General features: G+C 42.7%; 1 protein-coding gene across 2 annotated transcripts in view; it reads right to left on the bottom strand.

The window, feature by feature from the left end:
• ARG1 (arginase 1) overlaps window positions 1–19464 on the bottom strand; it is a 42981-nt gene that overhangs the window by 515 nt on the left and 23002 nt on the right. The window contains exons 2-8 of one of the 2 annotated variants that reach the window (XM_066248005.1): window positions 16850–16966; window positions 9914–9986; window positions 5028–5202; window positions 2182–2341; window positions 883–977; window positions 424–528; window positions 77–213 (exon numbers count right to left, since the gene is read on the bottom strand). In XM_066248005.1, coding sequence (XP_066104102.1) covers window positions 77–213; window positions 424–528; window positions 883–977; window positions 2182–2341; window positions 5028–5202; window positions 9914–9986; window positions 16850–16906 — 802 coding nt within the window. In that variant the 5' untranslated portion in view covers window positions 16907–16966. The remainder of the gene's footprint in view (window positions 1–76; window positions 214–423; window positions 529–882; window positions 978–2181; window positions 2342–5027; window positions 5203–9913; window positions 9987–16849; window positions 16967–19464) is intronic. The other variant, XM_066248007.1, reaches the window with a different exon arrangement.

The raw sequence follows: 19464 nt of genomic DNA, 5'->3' as shown, positions 1-19464 counted from the left end.
ATTTTCAGGTCAGGCGGTAGAAAGATAAATGGCCACGTGTGTACTTGCTTCTCTATTCACCCAGATGTATGCCTACCTGTTTTGCAAATTTCTTCTGTGATGTAGAGACCTTCTCTGTAAGACAGACCTCCAATGACGGGCGTGCCAGTGGCTGGTGTGACAGACGGATCCAGGCCATCAACATCAAAGCTCAGATGAATTGGCCTTTTCTTTCTTTTAAGAAGCAGAAGAATAATTTAGTTTTAAGTTGGTAGTTTAATTTTAGCAGATAAATATAGTTCTTAGTTTGCTGTATAAAAGGAACAACACAGCAAAGTTCCATGATTTTACATAAAGGCCTTATTAATAACTTACACTGACTGGTGTCAGCAGCGGGTTCTTTTAATATCATATAAATTTATGTTACACACACGAGCTTCATACCTTCCTATTAGATAGCTGAGTGTTTCTTCCATCACCTTGCCAATTCCCAGTTTGTCCACTTCAGTCATTGAAAAGTATTTAATACCCAGAGTTTTCAAAATGTAGCTATGAAAGAGGGGATATTAAGATAATCTATAATTAATGTGGAGGTCAACTCTGCCCTCTTGTTTCCTTTTAAGAAAAGATCAATGGGATAAGATCAATGGGATAAAATTAGTTAAGTTCTGTGAACTGTGTTAAATATATAAAATTTTTAACATCAAGTCAATTAATATAAAAATCACCTGAATATAAACATATATATATATAGAAATGTATATATACATATAAACATATATAGATATAGGTTTAGGTATATAGACTTGATGCCTAAAATAATTTTTTCTCATAGGTTTGGCCAGTACACTTAAATGCAAAGGAACAAAAATGAAGGTAAATCACATCAAGGAGTAAACTTACTGTTCCCCAGGGTCCACGTCTCTCAGGCCAATATACACAATATCTTTGGCTGACATGCAAGGCGTCACCCAGGAGAATCCTGGTATATCGGGGATCTAAAATTACAATGCGTCCATTATATATGTTATATGTGCTTCTCTTGAGCAAATCTTACATTTGTTGGATTGCACATGTCTTATACCTTGAACATAAATTTGTATGAATTATTAAAAGACAATACAAAATGAAGAGGAGAATGCCTGCCTCGCCGGTGGTCCCCTTGAGTGCTTTGGCTTGGCCCAGCCTCACCCTCATCCTGTGGCCCAGACCTAATCTGAATCACTTGTCGGCGTTCATCAGCATTTAATCATTTGTGCATGATTTCCACTGGGCCCTGTTTTCCCAGAACTCATCTGTGAGAAATCATGCTGCATCACTTCCGTTCTTTCTTCTCTTTCTTATTACGGACTTGACCGAGAAGGGGGCTTGGAGGAAGTTTTTGATCAATCCCCAGTTGCTTTTCAAATGTCCTGGAGTCAACCTGGGCTGTTGCCATGTGCTAGTATATACACATTTTGCAAGTGTATATACCTATCATTTGGTTGTTAATTCAGAAAACGTTAGTTCTGGGTATTTAACAGAACATTCCCAAGTCTCATCATAAAGACCGATACACTCCAGTTGTATCAATAACTATGGTAGTAACAAGAATATCAATAAAAATTATGAACCACGGTGTTAAATCTTAGTCTGGAATGTCATCTTACATCTTTTAGAAAAGAAGTTTCTAGGGAGCAAGGAGGGAGTTCTGCTTACGACTTAGGTATGTGCTTCTCACACTAAAGGTGTCAATAATAAACGGTTGTGATCCGCATTTTAAAACTCCGTTTTTGAAAAGGCCCTGTGATGTGAAGGGGACGCTTGGTAAGAATGCGAGCTGTGTGGCAGGTAACAGAAGTCGGCACGAGAAGACCAGTTCTGGCCCTTGCCTGGCCATATGCTTGGCATGTGATCTGAGTGAGTTGGTTAACCTCTGAGCCTTGCTAACTTGCTTATAAAAGATGACTCTCTGCCCCACCTACTAAAAAGGGTAGTTTAAGAATCAAAAGGGAAGATATCAAATCAGTTTGCAAACTGTCGAGGAAGGTAGTGGTGCAGAGCCTCACCACCTCTATCTTCCAACCCTGTGCTTATTGGCTGCCAAGGAAATAGTCTGAAACTATCCCAAGAGTAAGAAGGCAGAGGGGTCCTTGCTTCCCTCCATCTCCTGGACTCTGCGAAAGAGTACTGTCTGGTAATAGAATACACCCAGCCTTTTACCTTCCCCTTCAGTTCCTTCAGGAGAAAGGACACAGGCTGTCCGTGCATGTTCCCGGAGCTGGTCGTCTGCGGAGTGTTGATGTCGGTGTGAGCATCCACCCAGATGACACAGAGGTCTGGGTGGATCCTGGCATGGCCCAAGATGCTTCCAATTGCCAAACTTTAGAAGAAAAAGTTCGTGTGAACATCAAGTTTGCAATATCATTATATACATTCTATTATCATTCATTCAGTGCTTGGGCTTGGTTTTCCCGTAAGTCAAAGAGGCTGATATTTCTCAAAGATTTTAAATTGGAGATGCTAATTAAACAATTAATAGAGAAACTACAGCTTACACTGAATATGTACTAAGAAGCTAGGGTTCCACTGAGGGCTCACTAAATAATTTGTAATAGTTTTCAAAATCACCTTCCAATGAAATTTTAAATTATAGTTTCATCAAAAATTAAATATGGGCCCTGGCCGGTTGGCTCAGCGGTAGAGCGTCGGCCTAGCGTGCAGAGGACCCGGGTTCGATTCCCGGCCAGGGCACACAGGAGAAGCGCCCATTTGCTTCTCCACCCCTCCGCCGCGCTTTCCCTTTCTGTCTCTCTCTTCCCCTCCCGCAGCCAAGGCTCCATTGGAGCAAAGATGGCCCGGGCGCTGGGGATGGCTCTGTGGCCTCTGTCCCAGGCGCTAGAGTGGCTCTGGTCGCAACATGGCGACGCCCAGGATGGGCAGAGCATCACCCCCTGGTGGGCAGAGCCTCGCCCCTGGTGGGCGTGACGGGTGGATCCCGGTCGGGCGCATGCGGGAGTCTGTCTGACTGTCTCTCCCTGTTTCCAGCTTCAGAAAAATGGGGAAAAAAAAAGAGAAAAAAAAATTAAATATGTGCAAAAATGCTACCACATAAGGAATTCCTTAGCATGAGACTATTCCATTTTCAGGGTTAAATCAGGCTTATTTTCTGCTGTCTCATTTCTCTTGGTAAATTCTTCCTTCTCCCAAGTGAATTATGTCAGAGTCCTTCCAGTCTTCTTAAAACCCGATTGTGTACTATTGGAGAGGGGGCATCACTCAGAAGCCCTTCCCTCCGCCTCCGCCAGCACATCCCAGGTGCTCACTCACTCTATTCAACGACCAGGTCCTTTGCTTGAACTTTCTACTCTCCTCCCACACATTTCAGGACCTACTCTTAGCCAGGTCCAGAACGCTCCAAGTTCATCTCAGGCACACCAAGCTCCAGGAAATTGCCTGATCGGAGCAACAAAGTGATGTCTTTCACAAAAGTTAAAAGATTAGGACTGGCCATACAATGCCCACCTTCTCCCACGTGTGAGCGTTTCGAGTGTCATTCGGAGACTCGTGAACTTCTCAGTTCTCAACGTGGAAGCAATCATGCCTTGATGTTCAGGTATTGATTACTCAGGCTTGATGTTTGTTTTCCCTCCAGTTCTTTTTTTTTCCACTTTAAAATTTTCCACTTTAAAATTTTTCCACTTAAAATAGAAAGTAAGCCCGAGCTTCTCAATTTCAGTTTTGTCATAAAAGCCCTAGTAACAGTTTGATTTTCAGGACAAAATTTGAGGGGTTGAAATAATTGACTCTTGCAATGGAAGCTATTGTAATGCTTTTACTTTTGACCTAATCATACTTCCAGTATTTTGGGAACTTAAAAGTAAAGATTAAAGAGGCTCATATACAAAAATTATTTTGCCAACTATTGGTAATGCTGAAAATTTGAAAATAACCAGAATATCAGACAATATGGGTATATATTATATAATGATATAATACTCTAATGAAAAAGTATGCAACGTTAAAAACATATGTTTATATATCATGAAGTATGATAAAGACATTTCTACTGTAGATTAAAAACAAGACAGACTAACACACATACACACAATTGTTAAACAAAATCATGTACAAGGAAGAAATAGGGCAGAAAGGAAAATATGACATTTTCAATTCCAGTTGAAATGGTTGTTAGAGTTAACTATTGATACAATTACCACTGGTTTGTTTTTCTTTCCTTTTATATGTGTGTGTATTTCAAAAATTGCATAATTATTACTTTTATAATGGAAAGCACTTTTAAATGTTGACCTCAATGGGATGATCCTGATATCAGTAATCAGGTACAATGAGTTGACTTTGAATTTCCTCAGTACTTATTTAGTTAGAAATGTAAGCCTGGGCTGAATATTTTACTGAAATGCATTCATATTTTGCTTATTTTCTGTTCAATAAAGATAATGCAAGACTTCAAGTAGAGCTAAGTCTGTTTTCTTTCTTTCTTTCTTTTTTTTTTTTTTTTTTTGTATTTTTCTGAAGCTGGAAATGGGGAGAGACAGTCAGACAGACTCCCGCAGGCGCCCAACCGGGATCCACCCAGCACGCCCACCAGGGGCGAAGCTCTGCCCACCAGAGGGCGATGCTCTGCCTCTCTCGGGTGTCGCTCTGCCACAACCAGAGCCACTCTAGCGCCTGGGGCAGAGGCCAAGGAGCCATCCCCAGTGCCCGGGCCATCTTTGCTCCAATGGAGCCTTGGCTGCGGGAGGAGAAGAGAGAGACAAAGAAGAAGGAGGGGGGTGGGGTGGAGAAGCAAATCGGCGTTTCTCCTATGTGTCCTGGCCAGGAGTCGAACCCGGGTCCCCTGCACGTCAGGCCGATGCTCTACCGCTGAGCCAACCGGCCAGGGCTAAGTCTGTTTTCAAAGCAAAGCGGTAACCAATAAGACTTAAAGGCAGAAGATTGGTGTGAGCTATTGGCTCAGTGCTTTCCCTTCCGTACGTTCTCTCTCACGTGGCCTCAGCTTTGCCTCCTCCGGGCCCGACCCCACCGAGCTCGTCATCCAGCCCCACCTGTGGTCTCCACCCAGCACCAGGCTGGTCCTCCCACTCTTCTTCACTTCCGCCACCACTCCAGCCAGCTGCTCATTCGCTTTCCCCACGGACCTCGGATTCTTCATGATTTGAAATGGACTGTCATTAGGGACATCAGCAAAGGGCAGGTCCCCATAATCTTTTACATCACACTCTACAATTAAAAGGAAAAGTTGCAGGTTACTAAGTTAAAAAAGACAACAACAGTATGTGCAGGGTACTTTTAAATGTACAAAATAGGTATATTTCCTGAAGTATAAGCACAGAAAAGGTCTGAACGGACTGTAGAAGTTGTGCAGGTAGAAGCCACGTCTGCTGTTGCCTGACTCCGTCCTCCGACCCGTGCTGAGCACCGGGGCCTGCCCTCCACCAGGCTCGCAGTAAGGACCTCAGTCCATCCACTCAGGCTATGAGAGCAACAGCCGTGACCTTCGGGTTTGGGCTTAATGGGTGGTGTCACTGTCTTTTTCTGTGTTTATGCGCTTTCTGCTTTTCTGCAATAAGCATGTATTGTAACAAAGAAATCATTTTTTAACCACACACACACACATGAAAGTACAGCATATTTTAGTAGCAATTCTTGGTTTCAATTCAATCTTTCACCTGCTGAAGCAGGCCAACTCCCGCTTCTGTCCCTGGTACCTGCCTTATAGTGGTACTGTCAGAATCAACGACTCAATGAGTATGTGGCTACCATCGATCCCAACACTTTAGCAAGCTTAGGAAATAAAGGCTTTATTATTTTGCTTTTTAAATAATGTAACCCAAAGTTTCTAAGGACCCGAGTGAACCTCCTAAAAAGCACTGCATTAGGCCTCAAGGTAAGAGCTCCGTGTGGAACTGTGATTCAGGCTCGGTTCAGAGTTCTGACTAATGTCATGGTGTATTGTATTTCTTCATCTCTGTGTGTATCCATGACCCAGTAACACCTGGAGGGACTTAACCTGATATAAAATGTGACCAATATGCTGGTTAACCGATGGACTAGTTCAGTTCATTTACCCAGAATTTCTGTTCTTTATTAAGGTCTCACTCTTTTTTTAGATTTATGAGGTATATTTCTTATTTGCTAAAATTTATTCATTTTAAGTGTATCGGTCAGTGAGTTTTAGAAATATCTACAGTCTATCAACTACCGCCACAGTCCAGATCTAGACTCTTCCATTAGCGCCCTCAGCTCCCTCCTGCCCCTCTGCAGCCAGCACAGTCAGTCATCCTGTGGCACAGGTGTGCTGTCTTTCATTTACCTACCAGCTGATGGGCACTTTGTTGTTTCCCTGTTCTGGCTATTATAAATAATGTTGCTACAAACCTTCAAATACAAACATGATTTTGCAGGACACATATGTGTTCACTTCTTTGAAGTAAATACCTAGGAGTAGATTTGTTGGGTTAAAAGATAAATGTGGCCCTGGCCGGTTGGCTTAGCGGTAGAGCGTCGGCCTAGCGTGCGGGGAGGACCCGGGTTCGATTCCCGGCCAGGGCACATAGGAGAAGCGCCCGTTTGCTTCTCCACCCCTCCGCCGCGCTCTCCTCTCTGTCTCTCTCTTCCCCTCCCGCAGCCAAGGCTCCATTGGAGCAAAGATGGCCCGGGCGCTGGGGATGGCTCTGTGGCCTCTGCCTCAGGCGCTAGAGTGGCTCTGGTCACAATATGGCGACGCCCAGGATGGGCAGAGCATCGCCCCCTGGTGGGCAGAGCACCGCCCCTGGTGGGCGTGCCGGGTGGATCCCGGTCGGGCGCATGCGGGAGTCTGTCTGACTGTCTCTCCCTGTTTCCAGCTTCAGAAAAATGAAAAAAAAAAAAAAGAAAAAAAAAAAAAAAAAAAAGATAAATGTATGTTTTTGTTGTTGTTTTTTGTGGCAGGGACAGAGAGAAAGAGATAGGGACAGACAGACAGGAAGGGAGAGAGATGAGAAGCATCAATTCTTTGTTGTGGCACCTTAGTTGTTCATTGGTTGCTTTCTCAGATGTGCCTTGACTGGGGGGGAGGGGGAGAGGCTACAGCAGACCAAGTGACCTGTAGCTCAAGGCAATGACCTTGGGCTCAAGTTGGTGAGCCTTGCTCAAACCAGATAAGCCCACACTCAAGCCGCTGATCTCCGGGTTTTGAATCTGGGTCCTCTGCGCACCAGTCCGACACTCTATCCACTGCGCCACCGCCTGGTCAGGTAATGTATGTTTATTTTAAAAACTGCCCCTCTCCTTTCCAAAGTGGCTGTATTATATAATGTATTCTCATCACAAACATCCGAGGGTTCCAGTTGTTCCATATCTCGGCAACACTTCATCAGCATTTTATATATAAAGATGATATGTACTTTAGCTATACTTTTAAAATACAAAATACACTGTTTTGTCTTTTTCCAAATAGCTTCGATATATGGAAAAGATTTATATAGGCAGATGGGGATCCTCAAACCCCTCAAGCGAGATCTTCTGAGCATGGCTTTTAAGATATCAAGAGGCAGGCCCTGGCCGGTTTGCTCAGTGGTAGAGCGTCGGCCTGGCGTGCAGAAGTCCCAGGTTCAATTCCCGGCCAGGGCACACAGGAGAAGCACCCATCTGCTTCTCCACCCCTCCCCCTCTCCTTCCTCTCTGTCTCTCTCTTCCCCTCCCACAGCGAGGCTTCATTGGAGCAAAGATGGCCCGGATGCTGGGGATGGCTCCTTGGCCTCTGCCCCAGGCACTGGAATGGCTCTGGTCACAACAGAGCGACGCCCCGGAGGGGCAGAGCATCACCACCTGGTAGGCAGAGCGTCGCCCCCTGGTAGGCGTGCCGGGTGGATCCTGGTCGGGCGCATGCGGGAGTCTCTCTGACTGTCTTGCCCCATTTCCAGCTTCAGAAAAAAAAAAAAAAAAAGATATCAAGAGGCAGAAAAAGCCCAATAGAGATCAGGGGAACTACCAGCTTTTAGGATACGCCCTTAAAGGCTCCAATGCCCCAAAGGGGTCTCATAGGATGCCATTTGGGTCCTGCTTCAATAGTGGAAAGGAAAGTCATTGAGCTAAAGCCTGCCAGGCTTACATGCCTTTGCTGTGAGGAAAAAGGGACACTGGAAGGTAGGCTTACCCCTCGCTCCTCTAAGGGAGGGTTCAGTCTCTTCCAGCCCTGCTCCAGCCACCTATGACCTAACCTTGCTCAGAATGCTGGGGTTTGCCACTGAAGGCTGAAGGTGCCCAGGACCGTCAGCCCCATCTACTACACTGTGGACGAGCCTAGGGTATTTCTTCCAAGAAGCAGGTAAACTGATCTCATTTGCACAAGGGTCACTTAACTATGTCCTGCCTGAATATTTAGGTTTTTTATTCTTCCCTCGAAGATCTCTGTTGTGGGTGTTGGTAGTCCTATTTTCTGCTGCTTTGTTTAATATATAGTGTTTCTTTTATTCCTCCTACCTCAATGCCCCACTCATATTTCAGGCTGGGACCTACTCCTAATTTAGAGCTCTCTTTCCCCCTTTTGCCAACTTCTATTATGAATCTACCTTTGCCACCCAGCTTGGTATATCCCAAGGTTCTCTTTACCAAGCCACAGTCACAGAGCTCCAGGGAAAAGCACCCTGGTCTCATCTCTCCAGGCAGAGGAGAACAGAAGCTCCATCTCTACACATGCTGCAGATGGCTTTTCCAGTCTACCTGAATCATTACCAGCTAGGAGCAGTGGTCATTGGGACTTGGACATGAGCTGCAAAGTATAGAATGGTGACAACAATTCCAGTGCCATGCGGACTTTTCCTGGATGTGGACTTTTCCTGGACTCCTGCTCCTTGTGACAGCTCCTAACAGACTGAACAGGGGTTGGGTTGCATTTTTCAGGGATTTGGCAAGGTGCTGGGGCCAACTTGGACTTGGCGAACATGTTAAGGACACTACTCTTTTATGGATTCTTGTTGTATTGGCCAAGAGTTTGCTTAAAGGCTTTAATCACTGTTAAAAAAAAAATAGAAGACTGGATAAAGAAGATGTGGCATATATACACCATGGTATACTATTCAGCCATTAGAACTGATGACATTGGATCACTTACAACAAAATAGTGGGATCTTGATAACATTATACGGAGTGAAATAAGTAAATCAGAAAAAAACAAGAACTGCAGGATTCCATACATTGGTGGGACATAAAAACAAGACTAGGAGTCATGGACAAGAGTGTGGTGGTTACGGGAGGGAAAGAGGGAGAGGGAGAGAGGGAGGGGGAGGGGCACAAAGAAAACTAGATGGAGGGTGACAGAGGACAATCTGACTTTGGGTGATGAGTATGCAACAGAATTGAATGACAGGATAACCTGGACATGTTTTCTCTGAATATATGTACTCTGATTTATTGATGTCACCCCATTAAAATTAATAAAAATTTATTTATTATAAAAAATAAATAAATAAAATACAAAATATTTTTTTCATTTGTATACTGCTCACATATGTAAATATGTATGTGTGTACAATATGAGTAACGATACACACATATTAGAATTATTATTGGGTTTTGTTTGTTTAGATTCTCCAAGTTTATTCACAGCCGTGCTGTAACTAAATACTTCGTTATGATTTCTGATATTACAGTGAATTTCCCTGGGCATGTTTTTGGATAGCATAAGCCTTCTTTTAAAGAAAAATAAGTATCAGTTCTTGCAACAACCAAGGGAACTGAACTCCAGCGAGTTCATGGAAGTGGCTGGATAGAAAGGCAAAAACTGGGAGAAAGTAAAGTTTTGACTTAATAGCCCGTTCTGATATTATACCCAGAGCTGCACTTCTGTGGTCCAGAAGTCATTTCAGACACCCCCGATGTTAGCAGGAGCCCACTCCTTCCTTCCGAGAGGGAAGGAAATCAGCTGATCATATTTCTACTTAAAAGTTACCTTGTTCTTTAAGTTTCTCCAGCAGGCCAGCCTTTCTCAACACTGAAGGGCCTTCCTCCACTCCTCCTCGCGGCTGAACAATGAGAAGATAAAGTAATTCAAACATCATCTTGATCATCAGATGCACACAGCAGGAAACTTCTCATTATTTAATCAGTTGAATAGTAATCTGATTTTGTGGGTCCCTACAGATCCAGGAATTTGCATTACCTTGTTTAATTATCACAGCAAGGTAGATCGGATTACTCCTATGTTAAATTCGAGCATCGAGAATCAGAAAGGTTATATAATTTCCCTACAGGCACATAGCTAACAAGTGGCAGAGACTCAGGACCTTACCCAAGTCTTTTGGATTCCAAAACCTGCACCTCCTCTTCCCATCACAACATGCTACCAACAAAGTGCACATGTATTTTTGTGCAAAAGCACTCGGACAGATGGAGATACAATAATAAAAAGAAGACGGTTTCTGTCTTGGAGTAACTTATAAGCTCATAGGAGATTTGGATATTTCACTTCAATTACAGCACTTGGAAATTTTCCTCAATGCAGATACAAGATGTAATAACAACAAAAACAGGATTCTCCTAATATGGCCAGGGACAGAGCATGTTAGGTGGAATGGTGACATTTCAGCTTAGTGTTGCAACACAAGTTCAGGACAATGGATACGGTGATGGAGAAACTTTGTAAACCAGGGGGCACAGCATGAGGAAAAGCATTTAAAAAAAATAAAAGTGACACAGGAGAGAGCTACGTGCAGGTCCTCAAGGTAGCAAGGTCAGGCTCTTGGGGACAAAGCGGGCAATAGGTAAAATCACCAGGCAGCTGGCTGAAACCACTAAGACCAACCTAGTACAGAGTATTTCAAACTTTGACCTGCTTAATAAGCACAGTGAACAAAAACTCTAACCTTGCCGTTTTTACATCCGGGAAGCTAATGTGCTTCCTTCTGGCAGTAAAAGTTCTCTAGCCTCCGGTCACATCAGTGATCTAAGAAACAGTTCTTTCAGGTGTCTGGCTGATTCTGGTTTCCAACAAGGGTTTTGGATACAGAGTTATTTCCTGTTGTCAGATGAGAAGAGGTACCAAAAGACATGAATGTCTCTCCTTAGGATTGGGCTGTAGCCCCAAACCAAGCAAATAGTTCTTCCCAATTCAAATTAGCAGATGACTTTCCCTGGCTGCCAAACAAACCCTCCATGTCAGACTCCTGTCCGGCAGAGGGACCCCAAGCGCCCTGACTGAGGAATTTCATTCCTGCGCTCCACCCCCTTTCCCCTGTCGCTCCCCAGCTCCACCTCAACCAGCAGATAGTTTCTCTCTCTTTAAACCTCATAGCGTGCTGCTTGGATCAAATTCAGCCTTCAATTTTGTGTTCGTTTTTTCTTTTCTTTATTTTTTCATTCTTTTTTTTTTTAATTATTTTTATTGATTTTAGAGAGAGAAACAGCAGTTTGTTGTTCTATTTATTTATTAATTCACTGGTGGATTCTTGTATGTGCCCTGACCCAGGACTGAACCCTCAACCTTGACCCATAAGGATGACGCTCTAACAGCCAGTTTAGCTAAACCATCCAGGGTTCTTCTCTTTATTTTTGGATTTCCGTCCAAGTTTCTTTATCCTTGCAGCACTACATTTTGTAGGGTACAGCTAACACTTAGTACATGCTCAAAAATTGTCCATTTGATAAAATCCCCTGGCCTTTCCCCCGCTCCCTTAAAAAATGTAGAACAAATCAAATGTTAGTTGACACTATATTTGCATTAATGCAGTCATTAAAATTTTCCAGAGTGAGGTTTGCTAGCATTCTTTTACATTTGTTTCATTCAAATTGCTGCTCATGATTAGTCCTTTCTTATTGCTTGATTTACCTACCCACTTTGGACATCACTTGTTATCTTTACTGCCTTTGAAGCTGAGTCCCAGTTCCTCACTGGCCACGAGTGGGAGATTCCCTGTGCATTTAAGGAGGCATCCGTGAGGGTCAGGAGCACACAGGTTTTGGAATCAAACAGTGCAATCTGGAATCACACACTCAAGGCTGTGTGACTATGAGCAAATTTCCAAACTTCTCTGAGATTTAGTTAGCTCAACTGTAAAATAAACGTAATACTTACCCCATTTGTTGCCACCACCTCCCTCCTACCTCCCACTGTCTTACCAGAAGGGAGACAGGGAGTAGAGTGCTTTCTCAAGCTCAGCCTTCTAGTCATTTTTCCTCTAATCCTTTCTCTTGCATGTCTGTCAAACTTTTACCTGCTCTAGATAGGAACAGATGTTTCTATTATGTTGGCCATTTTTTCCTTCTATGTTATGTCTTAGTGTAGAAAAATACCTCTCTCTGAGTTCTTATTATCATGAGACAATAAGCTTCACTTTCATGGGACTACATTTTAATGGGAGAAGGGTTGTGGTGTGAAAAGAAAGAATTACTGAGGACAGAAAATACACTAGGCTACATCCCCTAGAGGGGCTGTTATCATCAGTCTAAGGCCTGCTGAGGACCAGGGGCCAAAGCAAGTTCATACTCCTTCCTTCCTTCCTTCCTTCCTTCCTTCCTTCCTTCCTTCCTTCCTTCCTTCCTTCCTTCCTTCCTTCTTTCCTTTCTTTCTTTCTTTCTTTCTTTCTTTCTTTCTTTCTTTCTTTCTTTCTTTCATCTTTCCTGTTTCTTTCTCTCTCTCCCCTTCCTTCCTTCCTTCTTTTCTTCCTTCCTTCCTTCCTTCCTTCCTTCCTTCCTTCCTTCCTTCCTTCCTTCCTTCCTTCCTTCCTTCCTTCCTTCCTTCCTTTGTTCCTTTCTTCCTTCCTCCCTCCCTCCCTTCTCTCTTCCTTCCTCCCTTGCTCCTTTACTTTTGTCAATTATTTCAATTCTGACTTTGTTAGAACCTGCCCAAGAATAAGTGAGCAAATTGTGGATTTTGCAATTAACCCCAGCATTAAAAAAGAAACATTTTTGTGTCAGCAAAATACCCTATCTTCTGGGAAAGACCTTTGAAGGATTTCCAGAGAAAGTGACACAGTATTTACTGACATACAAATGCCGTTTGGGTCTCTAACCTCTGACCCATCCAATTTCATTTTGCAATAAAAAGCCAGACTGCAAAGCAAGACTTCAAAACTAAGAGAAGGAAAACACTACCCATGTGGGCAAAGAGAAGGTTCTGAGGAACCTGGAGAAAACTCCACTTAAAACGGTAACAAAAGGATAATCTAAGGACTTTCGATTCACACTTGCCTTATTTGTTTTCGTTGTTGTTTTTATTTATTTATTTATTTATTTATTTATTTATTTATTTAGGTCTTCTTCCTCTTTAAGGATAGATACGTGTTGAAGTCTAAGGTGTCGTAATCTCATTATATTTACAGAATGAGTATGGTCAGGCAGGAAAAAAATGTTTTATTTCAATCTTACTGGAATGTTTGGCAATCTGGGAATTTCATAAATCTATTAGTCCTTTCACCATTACCAATGTACAGTCAGATTTTCTTTATTTTATTTTTTCCTTTCCTCAAAGATATTGATAGATACACAAAGGATTCATTCTACTTAGTTGATGAACTAACACTTCTATAGAATTATTAAAGCCTTTAAAAATATGAATCGTTGTCAAAGTTGCATAAAGCAATCATACACAGGTTACCCAAATTAAAAGAACTCTGAAGGTTGACTCCAGTCGATGACATTTTTCTAGGCATTTATCACATAACTAAAGAAATATATTTTCTGGCCCTGGCCGGTTGGCTCAGCGGTAGAGCGTCGGCCTAGCGTGCGGAGGACCCGGGTTCGATTCCCGGCCAGGGCACACAGGAGAAGCGCCCATTTGCTTCTCCACCCCTCCGCCGCGCTTTCCCTCTCTGTCTCTCTCTTCCCCTTCCGCAGCCAAGGCTTCATTGGAGCAAAGATGGCCCAGGCACTGGGGATGGCTCTGTGGCCTCTGCCCCAGGCACTAGAGTGGCTCTGGTCGCAACATGGCGACGCCCAGGATGGGCAGAGCATCGCCCCCTGGTGGGCAGATCGTCGCCCCTGGTGGGCGTGCCGGGTGGATCCCGGTCGGGCGCATGCGGGAGTCTGTCTGACTGTCTCTCCCTGTTTCCAGCTTCAGAAAAATGAAAAAAAAAAAAAAAAAAAAAAAAAGAAATATATTTTCTTAAAATTCTCTCTATATATACACAATAGCACCAAAAACAATGAGAACATGGACATCTAAATAAGTAGCTAACCTGAAGAAATAGTCTATTCCCATTCACATAAAAATATTTTCTTTTTTTGCCTGACCAGACGGTGGCGCAGGGCATAGAGTGTTGGACTGGGATGCCGAGGACCCAGGTTCGAGACCCCGAGGTCGCCAGTTTGAGCACGGGTTCATCTGGTTTGAGCAAAAGCTCACCAGCTTGGACCCAAGGTCGCCGGCTCCAGCAAGGGGGTTACTCGGTCTGCTGAAGGACTGTGGTCAAGGCATATATGAGAAGGCAATCAATGAACAACTAGGGTGTCGCAACGCGCAACGAAAAACTGATGATTGATGCTTCTCAGCTCTCCATTCCTGTCTGTTTCTGTCTATCCCTCTCTCTGACTCTCTCTCTGTCTCTGTTAATATATATATATTTTTTTCTTTTTAAAAATATTTTAAAAGTTTAACTTTTTATAAAAAATTTACTAAACTTACTCTAGATTTAAACAGGCCCAAGTTCCAACCCCAGCTGCACCTCTCCACCCACCGATCAGCGTGACCTTGGTGAGGTTACGGCGCCTTCCTATGCCCCGGCTTCCTCGCGTGTCAAGACCGCACGGTCACCACCTAACGGGACGACTGCGACAGCCAGCCAGGAGAAGGGCTCGATGGCTGTGCCTGCCTCACTGTAAGCACTGAAAAGTGCTATTTTTATCGTTAAAAAAATTTACACATTTTACAAATAAAATTGAAATAAAGGAAACAATATTTCACAAGGAGCTTTTTGTTTTCTCCCTGCGAGTTTAGCATTGTTCATTTTGCCTTCCTTTACTTTTGTGGGTTTCTCCTGCTGAGAATAGACCACATTTACAGATAAACTCACTGGGCGAAGGAAAGATGAAAGGAAGTGACACTGCTACTGTCAACTACTAGAACCATATACAAATGCAAGTCTGCGGAGCTGAGCTGCAGAGGAACAAACAGTGCCGTGGTGGTGAGAACGACACTAGAACCAGCTGACACATGTCTTCACGTTCCAGTGAGGGGGAGTCAAATTTCTTGAGTAAACTTAAAATGTGGTCTTCCTATATGACGGAGCTAATATTTCATTCTGATAAGAAATTAGCTCAGTGAAAAAGGAAATAAAATCCCCAAACTTAATTCCTAGAAAATAGAATGGTGAAGAGACATTCCAAAATGGTTTGAGCACCTCGTTAGTAGAAAGAGAGGTGGGACAAAACACCGCCTAAACGGAAACCATATAGTAAGTTACTTCCTAGAGAAGACTCTGTTTTTGTCATATCTTTAAATTCTGCTGGCCCTGCCAGCTGGCTCACTGGTAGAGTGTTGGCCTGGGTCGGCCTGGTGTGTGAAATTTCTGGTTTGATTCCCGGACAGGGCATACAGGAGAAGCTACCGTCTGCTTCTCTGTCCCTCCCTTCCTCTCTCTTCCTCTCTCTTTCTGTTCCCATGCCATCAGTCATGGCTCTAATGGTTCAAACAAACTTGGCCCTGGGAGCTGAGGATGGCTCCATGGCCTCACCTCAGGTGCTAGAATAGCTCGGTTGCCAAGCAATGGAGCATCAGCCCAGACAAGCAGAGCATCTCCTGGCAGGAGGTTTGCCGGGTAGATCCCAACTGGGGTACATGCGGGAGTCTGTCTCTGATTCCCTGCCTCTCACTTAATTAAAAATAAATAAATGAATAAATAAATTCATCCATCTAAGCCTTATAAGCATAATTTTTGGCCAGATATCAAGCTCTGGGACATTATCAGGCACTCTGCAAAATGGTAGGGCACACTGAAGTGCTGATCTTCAAGGGGAGAAGGCTCTGGAAGCTTCCGGAGGGCTAAGAACCAGTGAAGTAGGTAGTTCTCTCCACAGGACTTTAGACTTCTCACTCTTGGTGAAAAGAATGCACAGAAGCAGCTCTATTCACCTTAGTTGTGAAAAACACATCTCTACATTGCTAGCAATTAGTACCCATAGAGAGGGTTTCTTTTCCAAAGAACTTTATACATTTAACTTGAAGTTAGCATTAATTATCCTTACTTTGCCAGATGAAAAGTAACAGGCAGCGGGAAAAGACTATGTTTTACAAGATATCAAAAGATGTGTTTTAAATTTATTCTTAACCCCCAAAAGTATGTTAATAGTATTAGCTTATTCGGTCCACAAACCACAAATGAATGTATTAATAACGCCCTAGTCATATCAACATTCGCTGGGTTTATAGGACAGTATACCTACAGCAGAAGAATATCTTCCCGTACAGCTGTTCTTGTAAGATTTCCCATCTTCATCTGAAATAATAGCCACCTGCATAGTTACTGCAAAGCCTCCTGCTTCCTCTGCTTCCCGGGAGCTGCTGACCTCATTCGGCAGGTCAGCTGCACTATTCTGAGGCTTGGGGCAGGTTGGGGAGGAAACCCACAGCCAAGGGGCCCAGAGGCTGAGCATTTCAGCAATGCTTCACTCAAGAAGCTGGCTAAAAATACGAGGAAAATTTAGTAGATCCAAATAAAAGTGGCTGTGGCTGAGTTTAGGAACCGCAAAAATAAGCGGGCTGGTGACCGTATTTGCACAATGTTGCAAAATAGTGAGACAGCTTTAAACTATATACTTTTCCAGGGCCAGATTGTATCAGGGAACTTAACTAACCAGACAATAACACTTCATTTATATGAAAGTCTGAAACTTTCTAATGAATTCCAGCTATTCAAAGCCAATTGTGTTTTGTTTTGTTTTGTTTTTTACTCACCTGTCCCTTTGAGAAAGGAGCTCCGACGATTCCTATGGATTTTGACTTAGAACTCATGCTCTGATGTTTCTGGTCACTGCTCCCGAGCTGTCCAGCCAGTCACCACTCTCTGCAACCCTCAGTGACAGAAGACACATATTTTTTCCACTTATAATTGGGTTGAATCTGTTTACCTTATTCTAATGAGGGAGATCAGCTCCACCTACTGTACCAAAAAATGATAGTCAACTGAAAGTCTCACAAGTTCTTCATACATGGAATAACCATAAATCCTCTGAGTCCAGGATCTCTGCTTACGTGAGATTATTCGTGTCCCCAATTCACAGCCATTTAACAAGTCAGCTAGGTTAATACCTTCCCTAATCGCAATCTTTATTCTTAATTATAACAGTCTTTTCTCATCACAACCAATTCATCATGATCACATAAATGGTGCCATGGTTCTAGTTGTGCAAACTCAGGGAAGGGCACTTACTTCCTCCAAGTCTCCAAATCCTCTGTGTCAAGAAGGGCTCGGACAGGCCAGATGGCCTCTCACACCCCTTTAAGCCCTGTAATCCTGAGTTCAGGTCTCACACACTAGGATTAATGGTAATCAGTGAGACATACATCATACACCACTAGGTTATAGTCTTAGTAGAGGCACATGACTTTCTTTTCTGCTTATTACAGTACTTAAAGAAAATCTTAATTGCCTCATTAACAACCTAGAGATTTTTACCATACTAATTTTGAAATATGGTGTGTAGAAAAACAACAGTGTTCCAAATCATAATGCATAATCAAGATATAGAAGTAAAAATAGCCAACAGTGAGTTTTTGTAATGTGCCAGATGCTGTTCTGTTTCCTATTATCTCACTTAATCCTTATACTAACCTTATGTCAAGTCTCATCATTAGAGTCATTTTACTGATGAAGAAACTGAAGCTCGAAGAGGTTGCCAAATGTCACACACAGATTGCAGAGGAAGAGCCATGATTCACTCTTAAGCGTTCTGGATCCAACTAACCTCTGGACTTTGCAATCAAAACACAAGCCAAGTGTCAGATACTTGTGCCTGTCAGATCTGTGCGGGGAGTTATTTATTGTCGTGCAGAAGTTTGGATTTAGAAAAAAAGCACCTTAAAATTCTTCCAACTTTAAAATGTGATTGTAATGTAAAAGTAAAATTCACTTAAAAGAAACTAATTTCTTTTTTTCTATTGGGTGGGAAAGAACATTGTGAAGTATTTAAATTCCATGAAGGCAGGTAATTTTGTCTGTTGTATTCCCAGGACCTAGAACAATGCTGATACGTGATCAGCACTCAGTAAATATTTACAAAATGTATGAATGCAAAAACCAAGATCTCACAGGTCCATTTTAATAGGACTATTTTCCAAATAGGCTTTCTCTCTTTCAACTGTGGATTTGCTTGAATATCCTAGATATTTGCTTATAGTATTTTATATAGCTAGATATTAATCTCTTATGGCAGTGATTTTCAACCTTTTTTCATCTCAAGACACACATAAGCTAATTACTAAAATTCTGCAGCACAACAAAAAAATATATTTTTTTGCCAATCTGACAGAAAAAATAGGCATAATTTTGATTAATTTACACTGGATGGCTATTGTTGTGTTGGCTGTTGTCACTGTTTTATTTGACAATCTAAAAGAAAAGAGGTCAGTGCCCCTGACTAAACAGGTATTATATGTTTTAAAAATTCTTGAGGCACATGCTGTTGAAAATTGCTGCCTTATGGTGCTGACATTGCAAAAAATTTTTCCAACAATCAGTAATCTTTTTACCATAGACAGGGAACACAAGGGAATCTTCCCCACTGGCCAAGATGGCAAAGGGGGATGGATGTCCCTATACTGAGCGCAACAAAACTGGCAAGAAGATTAGGTAGAAAAAAAAGCCCTCCCTTCCATATCCCTGTAAGGACCACAGACTTGAGCATCTTCCCAGATGAGATAGTCCCTGAGATACAGGAGTTCACCATTCTCTCAGGTTCTGACAGCTGGGTAAACTTTTGCACCAACATGTGTCTCCCGAGTTCTGCTTTCCTTGCAGCAGGTAGCCAAACCTGAGTATTTGGTTATAATCTGATAACTTTGCATATGTTATCACCCCAAATCCTTAATGTTTAAGTAGACAACTGAATAATTTTCCTTTTATGTTTTGTGTTTTGAAAATTTTGATTAAGTCCTTCTTACTCCAAAATCACAAATATATATATATATTTCTATATTTTCTTCTATTTGCAGGGGTCCCCAAACTACGGCCCGCGGGCTGCATGCAGCCCCCTGAGGCCATTTATCCGGCCCCCGCCGCACTTCCGGAAGAGGCACCTCTTTCATTGGTGGTCAGTGAGAGGAGCATAGTTCCCATTGAAATACTCGTCAGTTTGTTGATTTAAATTTACTTGTTCTTTATTTTAAATATTGTATTTGTTCCCATTTTTTTTTTACTTTAAAATAAGATATGTGCAGTGTGCATAGGGATTTGTTCATATGTTTTTGTTTGTTTGTTTGTTTGTTTTTCTGAAGCTGGAAACGGGGAGAGACAGTCAGACAGACTCCCGCATGCGCCCGACCGGGATCCACCCAGCACACCCACCAGGGGC

Source organism: Saccopteryx bilineata, chromosome 12, assembly GCF_036850765.1.
Source record: "Saccopteryx bilineata isolate mSacBil1 chromosome 12, mSacBil1_pri_phased_curated, whole genome shotgun sequence".
NCBI lineage: Eukaryota > Metazoa > Chordata > Mammalia > Chiroptera > Emballonuridae > Saccopteryx > Saccopteryx bilineata.
Note: the sequence above shows the minus strand (reverse complement) of the source record. Positions and strands in the feature narration are given on the sequence as shown.